The sequence below is a fragment of the Rhea americana genome, unplaced genomic scaffold, assembly GCF_003343005.1.
Source record: "Rhea americana isolate MKP2758 unplaced genomic scaffold, rheAme1 scaffold_2, whole genome shotgun sequence".
NCBI lineage: Eukaryota > Metazoa > Chordata > Aves > Rheiformes > Rheidae > Rhea > Rhea americana.
The window spans coordinates 1006420-1023992 of NW_028186149.1; the positions used below are offsets into that span (position 1 = coordinate 1006420).

Sequence of the window (17573 nt, forward strand, 5' to 3'; positions counted from 1 at the left end):
GAGCCCGCGGCCTGGCCTGGCGGCGCGCCGGCTGCCGCCCGCGCCCTGCCCCCTCCGGCGCTGGCCTCCGCCCCGCAGTCCCTTCGTGGCTCCCAGAGGCCGTTTTCCCGAGGCTGCGGCGTGATCCGTTAAGTGCTTCTTCCCGCTCCACCTTTTTAATTTTCCCTTTCTCCCTCCTTTCTAGTGCTAGCTCCATGCTTGCTTTTGCAGGCATGCATTTCAGGAATCAAGATACTCACCGAGTACCTGGAAGCGTTTGTGAGGGTTTTTTGGTTATTCCTGTCTGCTTCAACCCTTTCACTCAAGGGAAACAGACACGGTAGCATTGCTACTTCACTGTACGTCTGCAATGACAGCACTTCTCCTAATATACTACATCTTCTGTTCTGGGATTCAAGTAACATAAGTCAACAGTGGTATTGTAAATTCTAAAGAACAAATGTTTACACAGGTAGCTTAACTATAGCTATGCCTGGGAGCAAACTACGGGCAGCAGAAGATACAGTTTGTAGCAGGCTGTTTATTTAACTAGACTGAACATTATTTAACAGTGCCTTTTTTTCCGTGTCCAGTTGGCTAGAGATTTAGTGCACCCCTCGCTAGAGGATGAGAAGAAAAAGCACAAAAAGAAACGTCTTGTGCAGAGCCCAAACTCCTACTTTATGGATGTAAAATGCCCAGGTAAATACTTAAAATGTTTATATCTTAAAAAAGAAATGAAACTGATTTTGTATGCAGTTCAGCTTCATAAAAGGCCTCTGAAAAGTAATTTACCTAAATGTGGTTTGTATGTTCTGTAGATTAAAAAAAAACATTGTTGAAATTTCTGTTGCTTTTTCTTTACAATAAAATGTTTCAACCTTTTTGAAAAATTGATTTAAAATATCAGGTCTTAATATCATTTCAAACCTCCAGAAAAGAAAGTATGTTGGTGTTTTTCTTTTTATGTTTTTGTTTGTTTTTTGCAGGGAGGTCTTTCTGAAATTCTGGCAGGTGGGGAAAAAAAMCACCAATATTTCCATGTGTAAGAACTAAAATGAAAGAGATGTTTTAAAACATCCATTGCACAAATTTCAAATTGAAAATGACATTATTTTTCTCCTAAGTTGGGTGATTCTGGAAGAACAACCAGAAAGCTTTTTTGCAGGGATATAATCAAATATACTGGAACTTTACATAAAAAGTAAAAAATGCGCCACTTTCTTCTTTGCGTATTTCTGTTTAGTAGTAAAACTTGACATGAAACCCACACATATAGGACACATTTAWGGTATTGTCTGTGTCTAGTTTTCACAGACTTTAATTATTTTGGCTTAGAAACATCTGTACAACCTCGCCTATGCATATTACAACATAACATTTTATGGCACAGTTATAGGAGAATGTGCTACCATTGACCAGCTTCTTCGATCAGCACAGCTGCATTCCTACTGAGGCACAGAAATTGTCAAAGGTTGTACCTTTTGTCTTCGACACTCTTGCAGTATAAGAAAAGTATAAACAGTGTAAAAGTATACTAAAAAAATTAAGATTAAAACAGTAAGAAAATACATGGACTTACTTAGAACCACGATCACCCTGACAAGACGCAGTGTAGCGAATCATTGCTGTATCCGTTTCCTTGTATTTGTTATTATCTAGTTCTTTCTTAGTAGTTTAGATTTCTAGGATGRTGTGAAACATTGTTTTCCATCTAAAGATGATATAAATTCATTAAAACTGTTTGAAGGTAAAATGTGATTATTAAGAAAAAAATACATGGTTAGTGCCACTTACTTAAACTTAACTTGCTTCAAACGAGCATTCATACATGTATGCACTAAGATACAGTTAGAAATGCCAACTTATGCCCATAGGTCATCTGTTACATTCCTAATTTTTGAATTAATTGCTTACTGAGTTTTAGGAATATTTACAGCAAAAGAGGAGAGCTTCAACAATGATGGTAATTGAGGCACTGCTTGTGACATCGGGCAGCCTTTTGTATCATCCACTGGTGCTGAAGATGATAAATAGTTGTTGAAATTAATTGGGCTCTTTTTCTTGAAAAACCCCAAATAAAAACTGATCAATGTAGAAGTTCAAAATCATGGGGAAAAACAACACTCGCTGTTGCTAAGTTTTAGCTTCTATTTTTTTTTCTCCAAACAAATACCCTGGTAGCAGCTATTTATGGTTTAAACAAAGTAGAAAGCTGCCATCTTCTCTCAAAGGAATTCTCTGTGCCTGCCAGCTTCCTTGTCAGGGTTTCTTCTGAAGTTTAAGATGACCTTTCTCATATCGTATATTCTATTTTGTCTTCTCTTTCTGATTTTTTCAGATACTGATGCCACCTGAAAATGGCCTCTATGCTTGTCAATAGCTAATTGTCTGTTTATATTCACATCTGGATTGAAATCCATTATAAATCTTTTCATCTCCMACACCTCCCTTTCCAATTCCTCTTGACTAATTAAAAAAAGGAGTAAAAAAGCCTTTATGTATGAGAACAAGTCCRTTTTTGTTTTCTTAAGTAATGGAGTTTAGACATCTGCAAAATACTTATTTTTGGATCTGGAACTGGGTGAAGTTTTTCTATGCAAGTCTTCTGTTTTAAATATGACGCTAATTTAGTGGAATATAGCCAAGCATGTGCCTTATATGTACCAGTTATTAAAMAGAAAGCAAATAATTTTGTACAGTAATGTTTATATTCACAGTTGCCAGACTTCGTCAATAGCAGTGCTCTACCACAGCAAATTACCTATTTTTCTAGATAGATTGGATTCTTGTAGTCCGGAACCATGTCAGGAAAGCAGGAGGTCTGCAATGGCAGTGCAGTATTACAGGAGGTGGGATGCATCATACAGTTTGACCTGTGTTCTAGATACAGAATGCTTTGTCCTGCATATTATGAACTAATGTCATTTTAAAAATTGTTTGAAGAAGGTATGAAGATTGTCTAGTAGGTGGCAGCTTCTACTTTCACTCCCGTTGGCTTTATTAAAAAGCAAACAAACAAACAAAACAAACAAACTGAGGATAACTACTGTGTAGAAGAGTGGAGTAAGCTACTTGCCAAAGGAAGAGCTTAGATTATTCCAAAGTTTGTCCTAAGGATGTATGTTGACAAGCAACTGAAAGGTCCRTTAGCAGATATCCTAGCCTGTATCTACAGAACCTCCTGCTGATTTACTCCTTTCAAGCTTGGGATGAGATAGCCGTCTTTTCCCCCCTCCCCATGCATTAAAAAAGTATAACTATCATGGAACAGTTTCACTAAATAGCAGAACAAGTCTCCAACTGTTTTGTGAACAGTTTCTGATAGCCATAAAAATAAGGTAACAGACTCCTCCTGTTTGCAGGAGACACTGCAAGTAAATTGAGTTTGTCAACTATCAGGCTTTGTTGATAGKTCTCTCATAAACAGTCATAACAATTTCAGTCAATTAGCTGTCACTTTTGGATGCGTACTAATAAAAGCAAGTATTTCAAACTACAGTAGCAATGCTTTTGGTTTACATAGTATGCAATGTAATGACATACAGATCCATTTTTGGACCACTGTATTTAGAGTATCTGGTTCAATTACACATACAGAAAATAACTTGAAAATTTTCAGTTTTGATAGCCCTGGGTAACTTAACATCTATTTTTTATTTGGGKTTTTTTTCCCTAAAACTATACAGCAGCTGAACAAGTAACATGCCTGTCTCAATGCCATCTTAGTTTGATCAGTATGTTGATAAAAGGAAAAACAATATTGTTAGTACTATTTACCATTATGAAGTCTGGTGTATTATGTGATSTGTGTCAAATAACACTGTTGGTTACTTAAACTGTAGAACAGCTCTTGTGTACTGCTCTTAAGCTTCTCACTGCAAGTACCTTGATAGAACCAGTAATAAAACATACTAATACAGATCAGCTTTTTATTGGGCACTGTAGGAGAAGTTTAAGCATTAGAGATACTTGTCTAGCTTCTTACAAGGCATCCTGTACTTTGAAATAGGTTAAGATAATGAAATACATACATTCCTCTCTTTAGAGGAGGAGTTGGAACAAATAGTGTCTGAGAGCTGTCTTTAATAATAATAATAATAATAAAAAAAAAAAAAAACTAGAAACACTCAATGGAGAGATTACAATAATGCTGTTTTCCAGGATGCTACAAGATCACCACCGTATTCAGCCATGCTCAGACAGTAGTTCTGTGTGTAGGGTGCTCAACTGTCCTATGCCAGCCTACTGGGGGAAAGGCTAGGCTCACAGAAGGTAAGGGGCAATCTTTAACAGTCCAAATACTGCGCTTAAGACCATGTATTTATAATCTGCAAATAATTTAGCTTTGATTTTGAAAACAGATATTGGAAAAAATATCTCAAATTGTTTWGAGTTGATTAGCAAAAACATTGTTAGCAGGCTCTGTTTTTCTGCAGCTTCTTAAAAAGATATATAGACATGCCAAACAGCTAAGCAGCTGTATTTTGGTCACACTTGATTTTAGATGCATTGACTTGTAATTTACTTCAGCCTAATGGTGATACATATATGGTCTATTTAATTTTAGTTCTGAACAAAGTCTGGAGTTTTGTTTTGTTTTTTTTTGTTTTTTTTTTTTAATCCTGTGATTATTCACTATTAAAAGGAATAGAGTACTTTTGTCAGGTTAAAGTGATCCCTCCCACTGCTAGTCAGTGGTGAGGGTTGTTTTTTTGTTGTTGTTTTTTTAAGTATTTGAAAGTTTCTTCCTTCCAATTACTTGGCTAGTGTTCCCTATCAAAATTTGTTTTGTATAAATTACAAGAAAGCAAATAACCACTTATCRTTCTGTGCCGATAACTGGTATACCACCACTCTCTTGAAGTGCAGCCCAAGGTCTAGGATATGGAAAACACTGGAAAATACTTGAGAGTTTAAATTACTTTAAAGAATGAATACAGATTTCATTCATAAAGAAACGTATGTGAATTACATATAGCAGTACTTGTTTCATATACTACTATACACATGTAGCTGATGGGGAACAGAATATCTGAAATAGTGTTGGAACCCTTTCAGCTGCTCAACAGCCTTAGCAGCTGTTTTGGTTTAGGGTTTGTATCAATCAGAAGTGGAACAGTAGAATGGAATTTAAAAAGACAGCTGGGGGGAAAAGAAAAGGCACTCCTGAGCCTTATTATAAGATGATTTATAAAACAGTAATGTCATTCTGGTTGGATTGGAGAAGAGTCAAAGTGCTAGATCTTTACCTTTTGTGGTATATGAAATTTAAATCTATTACACAAATTCTGTAGCAGAATTTGAGGGAGCAATTTTTTATGGCAGTCTTAACAATTTAAGTCCTATTCATTTATACTCCTGTGATTTCTTTACAGGCTGTTCATTTAGAAGAAAGCAACACTGAAAAGTCTCTTCAACATGCTTACTTGGGATCTGTGCCCCTGAAAGCCTTACCTGTTAAAAAAATGCCTGTTAATATAACAATGTAATTATGGTTGATTTTGTAAAAATTATATACCACAAGTGACTAATGAGCTGGAATCTCTTTTTCAATAAATGGTTCAAAGTGCAAATTTTTCCTGCAAGTTTGCAGAYAGCTCTATTTTTTATAGTTTTACTTCCAAACAATGTATTACAATTGGGTAGTGGCACTTAATGCAAGAATCTGAACCTCACACTTCCTGCATGCTCCCTTCCCCTTMTTATTATCAACTACAGAAGTGTAAGGCAGGTGGTGACACAGAGACCACTGTCAGAATGCATTCTGTATGCTTTATCACTGTAACTGCTCTAATGTAAGAATCATAAAGGCTAGACAGATTTATAAAGGGCATGCAAYTCATTTGCTTTCAGCATTGCTTTAGTCCCTTCACCATGTTGACAAATATGCTGATAATCTGTCAGTTTATTTTTCAAGTATAAATTACCCACTTATGTTCAGCTGTTATTTTAGAATGTATGGTTTTCCCCCTCTCTTCTAGTTTAGGGACTCCCATTGAGCTTCTATACTGGATTGGATTACAATACAAAGGAAGAGTATTTTGCAAAACAACAAAAACAGATAGAGACAGCATATGGTAATGAGTAACAGTAAGTCAGCAGTCTACATTAACAGCTGAGAAAGACAGCAAATCACAAAATAACTAATAGCAAAACCATGCATATTTTTCAGTAATATATATAAGTAATTACCTTTTTGAAGGAAGAAAATGATTTTTAAGATTAAATTTTTAAAGACATCCCTTTCTAAATGGCTATGCAGAACCATTAGAGTTAAAAGGCTGTTTTAACCATGATAAACCATTCAAACAATGTAATCTTATATGCATCTTATTTTACTAAATATTCAGTTGCATGTCAACAACATCTCTTTCAAAATACCAGCTGACCTGGTGAGCTGATTGTTGTTGAAATTTATTTAACTTGTATTCTTTTTTTTAATGATAGCAAATTTGTGTCTAGTCAATAAAAAAACCCTGATGATATAATTCAGTGCATTCACAAGATATGTTTTATTTCAGTTAATTCATTCAGTGAACACTGATAATTATCAGATGCAAAGCAGGTGTTTGGTAGAGAAACAGATACACTAATTTAGTATACATGCCTTTAAGGAAAGTAGTTTTAGGTCAGTGCCATACTGTGCTTTCACAATAAAGGTTAATTTAAGAGCATGTTTATCACTCAGGTTGCTTTTGAGTGACCATACAGTTGCCCACACTTAATACCAGTCCATCAAATAACTGGTTTCAGAATAGAGATCAGAGTAGCAATATTAATTCATCTGTGTGTGACCTAAATACATGTGCTAAAACTGATTCCTACACTCCCATATCAGTGCTTTTCTTCCCCCCTCCCCCCCGCCAACAGACGAGAACATAAAAGTCATGATTAAGTAAAGAATTACCAAATCAAAAGGAAGTCAGTGACCCATTTTGCTACAGGTGCTAGAAGGTGAAATGTAAAAATTGTAATGTGTCCAATACTGTACACATGACAATAGGCTAGTGACATTCAAACACTGTTGTTTTTTTTCTTAAAAAAAGAGCCTTAAGTTACCAGAGATACAGTATAAAGAATGTTGTCTCTGCATATAAAGTTAATCGCTAACTGTTCTGCTTCTTGAGTTAGATACCATCGTTAATAGCTTAGTGTTAGAAATGTCTTAGCTACTTCTGGCCATTATTTGCTCATACATACGTCAAATATTCATTCATGATGCATATTTGATCAACTGTAAACAAGCATACTGGCAAACTTACATGCTGAATCTTTATCTAAACCTAGACACAACAGTCACTGAGACTTGTTTTTGTAACATATGCAGAATGTTTTTCAAGAACAATCAAAAGTCACTTGCAAAATAAAAATATCACACAAGAAAGGCTATAAATCCTATAGTACCAATGTTAGTTTTCAGAGTTTCTGTATTTAAAACATTGTATTTGGTCAATTTCTGTTAACGTATCCTTCAACATGAAAAGAACTGAACAAATTACTTGTTCCTTGTCTAAAATGAGCAATGACTTCTGCTGTTGCATGCTTACCAGTTACTAAGTGCTCAAGACTGAAAACATGTTGCCATTGTAGAAGATGCTGATCTCCAGTACCTCTGTATTGGAGCTGTCAACTATTACTAAAGATTTAAAAGAAAAATTAGATGAATTTATTGCTTGACCAAATGAACATTTTGTTCAGAAAGGTTTTCTCTACTAGTTTGATACTTTTGAGCTATTAAGACAACTCATTATTAATGAATTTAAAAAGTGAAATTTTGGTGGGCCAGAAAACCCAAGCAAAAAGTATAAATGTAAGTAAGTTTTTTACTGCTTTAAGGCACAGGAATGATTATGTATAATTATGAAAAGTGCTGAAACAGTCGTACCATCTTGAATTAAAAAAAAATCAAAACAAAATACTGACACCTCATAATAGCTCATTTCCTCATTTGTCAGTCTTAATAACTGCAATTATAGGCATACTGGGAACAGAACTGACAGCATATTATTTTACCACAGAGCAGGTATCAATTATGAACTTAACACTATCAGCAGTAGCTTGCAGAAGAGGCAGGTAAGGCTATCTTCTCTCAGCTGTTACCTGAACCATCTTTCTGCCCAGGTTCAGAGAAGCACAGCTGCTAAACAATGCTGGGACATAGCATTCACATCTTTTCTAAAGGATATTTTGTGTTGTCTCAGGCTAGAAAGAAGCATCTGATCTAACCGCAGGAGAAGAGGAGTCTGTTTTTTAAAAAAAAACACCTCCTTGCAGTCTTGTGAAGAAACTGTTGGTGAAACACGCAAAGCAAGGCTCTGCACCAGCTCTGCAAAGGATCAAACATACTAGCACTGTGGACAGAAAATGTGAGATGCAATCTACTAATAGTAGCTAATGGCAGCTGCGTGTTAAACCAAAGGTCTGGGTGTAGTACAAGTTAGTGGCTAACAGCAGTGGTACTGAAAAGACACTCCGCAAAAACAACAATCAAATCCATTAAAGCAGCAAACTGTTTAAGAACTAGTGAATCAAGAAGAAACACCTAACTTTTCTGTTAAAATCCAACCCTATTACACTGATTAGAACTTGCAGAAGGAAGACAACAAACTATCTTTCATCAGAGCATTATCTTCACTCTGACTACCTCTAAGTTTACACCTGCTAGATAGATCTCRCAAGAATTAGTATACAGACTGGAACACTGGTAACTGGAACTGGTAACTCCTACACTATACAGTATTCCTACAGTCTCAAGTATTTACCATGCTAAATTTGTACCATCTTCTCATTTAATTGAAAACCACAGTAGGAAAAAAAGTTACACACACAAATATTTCCTAGCTGTTTTGGGACTGACATCATGCTTAGCACTGTACAAGAAACGTGGGAATTCTCCTGAAGACAGTATCAAAGATCTCCTGATGACTAACTTAACCCTAAGGTACATGTGAAAGGCATAACTTAAGTAGTTGCCACCGGAGAACACACTAAAACAGTTCTGTCTGAGCTGCCCCGCTCTAAACATGTAAGAAATTGCAAAGACAGTGATACAGCTTGTATGAGAAATTGCTACCAATTTAAAAAAGGAAAAAATTATATGGGACAGAAATTTTATTATTTCCTGTGTTAGGAACAGTACAGAGGTTCTCAAGAGCTATGATAGGTATTCTGAAGTTGTCTGACRCCAAGAAAAGGTAGTAGTTGGAACCCTTTTCAATTAGGGCACGAGGACAGTAAAATAACATGCCCCTCCACAAGGGCATATTATTTCCTATATTGAGATACTTAAAATCCATTTTGAACAAAAGTGGACTGGGGAAAACAGATCAGTAAAGGGATGACCGAACAGTAAATAGCTTTTTGCTGCCCTTGAGAAAAAGGAGATGCCGTTACGGAATATATAAAATTCATAATACTGAGTTGTCATTATACTCCTGTAATAGGAATGAAGCTTACATACAGCTTCTTTGGGAACCTGTCACAATAATTTCTTGCTCACCTTGTGCAAACATAACTCCTTAAGGCAGATCTCCAGAATGAGAAAAAGGATGGTTTTGGAGGTTAAAAGCAAAAAACCACAATCCTCTTCATCTGTAAAACCTCACTACTGGCTTCAAGAATGGCCTTTAAATTTTATCAGAACTTATTTTTTTTATCTAAAGGTCTATCTACAAACCAGAATACAGTGCTATTTCTGGCTATTAACTACCACCTCTACTACCAGTGCTAAGTTGCACATGCACACTGTGGCTGATTTATCCTGTAGGGAAAGCTAACAATAAGAGAGTTTAATGGTTTACCATGTTGTGCTATTCTGGCATATTCAACTGTAAAATAATACCCTTATTTCACAGTAAAAAAGTTTCACGTATTCTCTGTGCCCAATCAAAATGGAAGACAGCTATATAATGAAAATATTTTTACTCACATTACTCTAGCTTCAATCTTTTTTTAATTCTTCAATAATTCACATCTTTGATTAAAATGTACTTCTGGTATAAATCTGTATTCTGGAGGTAGCTTCAGCATTTGTTTTTTGCTTTTTAAACAAATAAAAAAGCCTCTGTAAAAATCTAAAATCAATACTAAAACTTTTAAATAACACTGAAAAGTTTTGGCAGACCTGAATTGTGAAAAAATTAAGTGTTTGGGAACTCAAATCAAGATGTGAAAATTTTTGCACAAGTTTAACATTTAAGTTACATAATTTATTGCTGAATTTCCCAGTACAAGAAACCCACACTACTTCCTAAATCTTTGTGAAGTGCATAACTGGATGGGGAGGGGAGACCTGCTAATATAAATGATGATTTATATGGGTAACACAGGAAGTCAAATTCAACTTTTACATTCTCTTCTATAAGCTAGGAACTTCCCTGAGAGATGAATTCAGTTGCATGAAAATGTAGCACCACTAACAGAAGTTAATTAGTTGAACTTTTGATACTTTCTCATGTATTCTCAGCAATCTCTGACTTCAGTTGTCCCCCTCTCCATTTATGKTTTTTCCCATGTTTCAATACAGTAGTTTGGTTATCTAGATCTGTTTTTTTAATCTATGTATCTCATCCATTTTTCTTTATCAAATTCCCTTGCAATCTTCAAGGCAGTGCTGTTGAGGGAAACTGATTGCATATTACAGATAACAGTAACAATTACTCCTCTAGGTGGTGCCACTAGCCCATTATCTATGACTTCCGAGTCCAGCTCTTCAGGAAGAATGAGGAGGACACTACTCGCCCCCACTGCACCACCTGTATGGGAAGCATAATGTCTCTGCTGTCTACAAAAGCCACATTGTTGTTTCTTCTCCACTACAGCCCAAGCCATGGCATATTTACCATCCCTGTCCCATGATACTTCAGTGTTTGGCACTGGGGTCCACATCATTGCGACTGTGTCTGGTTTGAGGTACCCAGGAAGAAGTTTGCCATTACTGTTTTTAAATCGTCCAACTTGATAACTGTATAACAAGGCATTTCCAAATTTCAGAAGGTCACCTACTGATGACAGAAAGCCACCACCAGCCCACTTGTAAGAGTTGTCCACATACGGTGCGTTTACCAGCCGTCCCTTTTTGTTGTAAACATAACACCTAGAATTCAAGAAAATTTAACTCATCATTCTCAAGTATCATGTAAAACTATTTTAAACTACCCTACTTTTTAAGAGCGTACTGACTATGTATCAGCCTGCTCTCAAGAAACTTTAAAATTGTGTTTTTAAAATATTCATATTTAATATATTTTTGAAGAAAATCAAATCATGAAGAAATTCAAATGGGAAAACAAAAATAAGTGACTACTTTTAGGTTATAAGTTTTGTTTCAATAACTCACTAATCTTTCTTCTTACTAGTAGGATATACTAAAGGTCAAGACAATATAGAAGACATGGAAGAAGCCTGTAGATCAGCCAGCACAGGACTTGTCTTAAATCTGTGTAGTAAATGTAAAGTGTTTCAAGAGAGAGGAATCCTACTACTGCCCTTGTGATTATCAGACACTGCTCTGAAATTTCCCTAAAATCTTACATGCCCTGTTCACTGTGAGGCAGTGTTTTCCATTTATGATTGCCTTTTTTCCATTACAGTGATGATGCAGAACAACCAAGTGTGCCAGAACTACTAATATGACTGAGAAGCATGGAAGTCTTGCAAAACCTTTTATTAAAATATCAATTGGAAACCATCAGCCAGAATAGGAAAATAGCTATCAGGAACAATACAATAGTAGCACTGACTGAACTGAACTAACTGGAACCTTGTCTTTAGGCCACAAGAGGCCCACAGACTACTTAGAGATCCATGAAAGTATAAAAAGCATACCTACTACCAAACAGGTACCCACTCCCTAACTAGTTCGCGTTTACACTGAAAAACTTTTAGGGATCTTCTAAAAGAAGTAACAATTCAGAGATTGAAGCAAAAAAAAGAGAGGTAAAGAGTTCCACTCTGCCATCAACTCAGCCAGTGACCTGAGAATCTCTCAGTGCCCCTATACTCTATTTTTCTGTCAYGATAATAGTTTCTTACAAAGATACTCAATGCCTGACTTATATCTTAAGATGATCTTGAAAATGCAAAGTTTTAAGCATTTTAGTATCAGTAAAATATAGCACAAATTATTAAGAAATACCCAACTTCTCAATGTTTCTAGGTTTGAGACATCAAGCCAGTTATGCTTGAAGGAAAAACACCACATTCATGCCTCAGTTTTGTTCAACATTAAATAGCCCAGAWGATGATCCCCATAGAAGTGTCTGTCCCAATCATCCCTACCACATTTCCRTTTGTAAAAGGGTTTGTATCTCTCTTCCCCCCCCCCCTCTCTCTATATATATATATACACACATATATATGTATAGATAGATCAAGCCTTTTATTACTGTGGGAATGAACTACTACCATTCAGTGGACCTCTTTGGAAGTCAGCATATAAAGCAAACTGAGGTAACTACACATTGTACAAGAGCCTCCCAGTTACTCCTTCATCTTCCTCTACCTAAACTTACCTGCCCATTTGCAACTAAACTAAATGCAAACTTGAATAATTTTGAATAATTTTGAAAATTATTCAAAATTCCGAACTCCTACTATCTCTCTCTCTATATATATACATATATATGTGTGTGTGTATATATATATATATATACACACACACACACTCCCCCTTAGAAAATACTTTTCTATTCTTTAATTTCACATGCTAATTACAACATCAATACCATAATGCTGATATAAAATTCAAGTTTGAAATAACATGAATCACTTCATCTAAACACCCGTCCAAAAAAAAAATTGCATATTTTAATTCAGTAGGCTCAAAAAGATAGAAAGAACAATGATTATCATGGAAAAGGTAGAGTAAAATTTCATTCTTGTTTACCTTGCTCTGTTATATATCATTGCTTCATTGTCATCCAGCACAGTTGACAGCATATCCAGGTCCTGAAACATTTTTAGCATATAATCTGTAAATTTTTGTCCTGAAACTCTCTCCACAACAGCACTTAAGAGGGTAAAGCCATACGTTGAATACAAGAAGTGACTACCTTAAGAAGAAAAAAAAAAGGAGGGGGGGGGCAGGGAAAAAAAGAGTTAGCTGCACGATACTTTAATGAAAATTTTGAGGGATAAAACTTCAATAATCACACAGGAAATAAAACTATGTATAGCAACAAATAACTAGTTCAAAGAATTATTTACATTATATTACAATTGTGAAAACTAGGGCTCAAGATACTGATCCCTAGGCATTACTGTACTGGAGCAGACAGACACTCATTGAGTGCAGGCAGCTGTGACAACAGCACTAAAGAACTTTCAAGAATCAACATTTACAGGTAGGTTTCACACCGAGACGTAGAGAAAAACATTTCACATCCCTTTCACAAGATTTACCATGCTAGTTCTAACATGGGTATCTAGATAGAGAGCAGCAGAAGTCAACCATGTAATCACTTCCTAAGAGAAGCTGATCCACTGTGATTTTTCCGTTTATCTATACCTTAAAGGTGGAAAGGCAGGGGTAGTACTGGCTCAAGTTTTTCCAAGGTCTTCAATCACTTTTATCATGTTTTAACCTTTCTAGTTCTAGAATATCGTTTAAGGTCATGTAACAGTAACACACGTTATTTTAGATAGTATTATTTACAAAATTATTTACAAAATGATGTTTTGTGTTTTTAATCTCCTTATTTCTTACGCTAACATCTTTTCTGAAACACCAATACACCAAGTAAAAGTTTTCACTGAAGTATCTGCAGTTACAGACAGATCCCTTACTTGACGTTGGTTCAATTAACTTAGAACTCTCCAAAGTGGAAAAACGGTTGACGTCGTCCCCTTTCTATCCATCTCCCCTAAACAGCAAGTAACACCCATTTAATCAGCAATGAGTATCATTTGCCTACTAATCCAACTCATTTAGAACTTTTATCTGAAGCTCTTCAAAGTAATCTCTGGACTTGACTTAAATAATTTCAGCATCTTCCAATAAGGTTTAGTTGTTGTAGCTGTATAGCTGAAGTAACAGCGAAACTGAACTGAATAGTTAAAAACAAAAAAGAACAGTATACGAGTAAATGCATGATGGAGATCTCTCTATACAAGGCACGCATGTGCTCTACTGTACAAATAAGAACTTTCAAATGTACAAACACTGTRGTCTGTACCTTTACATAAACTGAAAATAAGGTACCACTAAAGATTTCAGTTTAAAAATATCCTTAAAGCACTGCTTTGTCTTGACAAAGTCCTAATGATTACTTTGATCATCAAAAGTTAAGTCAGTTGTAAGATAACGACAAGAGTGGACAGTTTCTACAGAACAGCCTGCACACTTCTCTGTTGAACTTTTAATGGAGCACAGAAAAACAAATAAACAAAAATCACCCCACTTTACTGGACTAAACTAACTTCATTGCATGTAAAACAATTTGAAACTAAAATTTCACCAAACAGTGCATTTTTAATTAAAACAAGTAGAAACTCACCTGGTTTAAAGAATAAAGGATCATTTTTAAATATCTTCAGTGATTCAATCACACTTTCAAATTTTTCCTTCAAATAATACTCTTCTTGTTCAAACTCYTTGCCTCTCCTGCCAGGTTTTGAATTTCGGCTTTTTCCCTCATCTTCGTGTTCTTTCTTAGTCTTGACAGAATCCACCTTTTCCGTGCCTTTATCTTCTTTTCCTTTTAATTCCTTCTCCTGGTTAGGTTTTGTTAGTTTAAGTGTCCTATTTGCCTTTTCCTTCTCTTCCTTTACTTTTGTAATATCTTTTTCATAGTGACGAATGCCACTCAAGTGTGAAACTAACAGTCTTGTAGTAATAACAACCTAGGTAAAAAGGACARTATCAAAGGACAAGCCTTTGTAATTAAAGACACAAAGCATACTGAATCACCCAAAAGAACATAACAAGGAAGAGTCAAAGATATAGAAGCTTTTAAACACTGTGTATTAAACTGGTTTAAAATACATACATATACGTATTTAAGTATATATACAAAAATACATGCATATATATGCACATGGACACATACATACTCTTAATACAAAACTGAAGATCCAAACTTCCAATGTTGCTTTTTCAAGCAGTAAACATCAGTACATGTCTAAAGGATTTCTGGTGTTCTGCATCAATAGATCCAGGTACAAACACACACGGCTGGGCAATGGCAGGAACAAAAGCCAAATAAGTGTTACCAATAAACTCTCACATACCTTTTCACCCTCATAGATTTTTTCTGGAAATTCAGGGACATATTTCTGTACTGGAGCATCTAAATCCAGTTTTCCCTCTTCCCACAATTTAGCAACAGCCATCATGGTAAGACACTTGCTAATACTAGCAATTCGCATGATTGTCTCTGGTTTACATATTACACGATTCTCTACATCAGCATAACCCAAACCTGTAAGAAAATGAAAACACTATGTCAGGAGAAAGTTAGTTACAAAGAATCTTTCAAATTCTGTAACCTCACTTTAATGAAATATGTTGCCATGTACTGCTATCATCTTAGCTTTCCACAAAAAAYACAAACCTATTTTATCAAAGTGTTTCTGAAAATATATAATAATTTTTTTAAATTAATATCAAATGCCTGCATAATATGAACAGTACTGACAGATCTAAAAAATAACCTCTGTAATCAGAGACATTTCTTATAATTTCTAGAAGAACGACACCTATTACATTCCCAGTAATAATCTATACCTCAGTCCACAAATGGGAGATGGATCACCAAATGAGAACTATTCTTTCTTTCTCTGCCTGTTATGTAAGTTCCTAGGGGAAGACCAATTCTTTTCATCTCAACATACAATTCTACCAGACAACAGTAAAGCTGTATACCTCAAGTATAAAGATATACAAAGACTGATCTGCTAAATTAACAGAAGAAAGGTTCTTTAATACATYGGTTGACATATACTAGCAGGCTCAGGAAGTTACTGAACTATTGATTGCTGGAGGTTAGTAAAGTTTACCAGGGAAAGTATCAGTTCATATTTCCTGGTCACCTGTTTCTGGCCACTGTCCTGAGATAGGACAACAAGAGGATGAAATTCTAGTTTGATCAGTATGGCCACCCACATAGTTCTTCACTGCTCCAAAAACAAAAGAAAATACATGAGTATTTTGTACTATGATTTTTTAAGTAGGAAGCATTTGCAGAATGAATCATATAATGATCAATCGTCATTCACAATGGTTTAGAATTGGGCCAGGACAGAACTCTCATGAACTTTCATGAGTTGGTAGGAAATTTTCTCTAWGATTTCTTCAAAAATATCGATGAAAAATCCTTATCAAACTAAAATAACTAGTCAGAAATATTTCAATTAAAAAAAAATCACAYACATTTTAACTCAAATGCCAAGTGTAAAGTGGTTCCACTTATTATRGCAGAAGTCACATGCCATTAATGTCAACGTTAATGTATACCATATTCTTTAATAATTTTGTTCACATTAATAGCAGGCACCTTAGATTAATCAATGAACAGAACATCTTTTGGAGCCTTATATTGATGAGCATTTGTTCTAAGACATCTCTCTAATTTTATAATTCCTTTACCTAATTTGAAGAAACTAGGCAGTTATGAACTGTGGAGGCAGAAGTTGAAATCAGCTTAAAGATTTAACAGCAACACTCGTGTCTGAAGTAAATAGTTAACTTTTAAAGACCATTCATCATTTCCCAAGGGCATGCACAACTACAAAACTAATACTCCCATATACTGACCTTCTGACCAGAYTTCCTTTCCATCTACAGAAACTCCAACCAGTATACCTGGGATTCCTGCTTCATCCTATSAAAGGAGAGAGAGAAGGCATTTTAAGGAAAGATTTTTTTTTTAATCCCTCCAAACCCCTAAACCAATCCTCCAAATAAATTATTCCTGATATTGTTGCCAAATTACAAATGATTTTGTTAAGTACTAGTTGGACTGGTRTAAACTGCTCTGAAAAAAGAAACCGGCAATTTCAATGCAGCAAGTATGAAAAACATAACCCGGTAATGTAATAACAGTTTAGTTAATTTAAATTATTTTATTTCATAATTTAATGGATTTAAAGATGAGGACATGCAAAACCAAAGGTAAATAAATAGAAAACATCTAAAAGTCAATATGTAGTACGTGAATGGGCATCATATGTTAACAAACAGAATTTCAGGGAGCTTCGGTTAGATTTTCAAAATAACTATAGCCTATTTTGGGGACAATGCACCCGCCCCTTCCTCCAGCCTGTGCGGCCACCCCTTGCGGTCAGGCGTCCCGCCCGTACTTTCACCCGCTCCACCACTGCGCGCTGCCCCGCCTACCCTTCCCAAGCACAGCCAGCCTTCACCGGCACCAAGGAGGAGGATAATGAAGTAAAGTATGTAAAAGTGATGCAATATAAAAAAATACCAACGACCCTCACAGCACCTTGACCCTGCGCAGCAGGTCCCGGCTTCTCTCGATGGCCCCGCCAAAGCCGTGAGGGGCCGGCGGCGGCGGCGGCGCCTCCGGCCGCACGTCCGCCTCACAGCCCGCCTGCACCCCCAGCGCCAGCCCCAGCGCCAGCCCCCAGCCCCA

General features: G+C 35.9%; 2 protein-coding genes across 2 annotated transcripts in view; one reads left to right on the top strand and one right to left on the bottom strand.

Moving 5' to 3' along the window:
* RPS27L (ribosomal protein S27 like) overlaps window positions 1-5567 on the top strand; it is a 6313-nt gene extending 746 nt beyond the window's left edge. The window contains exons 2-4 of the mRNA XM_085303652.1: window positions 573-681; window positions 4144-4254; window positions 5358-5567. Coding sequence (XP_085159778.1) covers window positions 573-681; window positions 4144-4254; window positions 5358-5386 — 249 coding nt within the window. The 3' untranslated portion in view covers window positions 5387-5567. The remainder of the gene's footprint in view (window positions 1-572; window positions 682-4143; window positions 4255-5357) is intronic.
* Window positions 5568-6834: 1267 nt separating this feature from the next.
* On the bottom strand, window positions 6835-17567 carry LACTB (lactamase beta; the record flags this gene model as incomplete). Its single annotated transcript, XM_085303256.1, has 6 exons — window positions 6835-11077; window positions 12869-13034; window positions 14478-14823; window positions 15211-15401; window positions 16736-16802; window positions 17424-17567. Coding segments are annotated over 6 exons (1458 nt in total), but the record flags the coding sequence as incomplete, so codon positions are not given.
* Window positions 17568-17573: the final 6 nt, after the last annotated feature.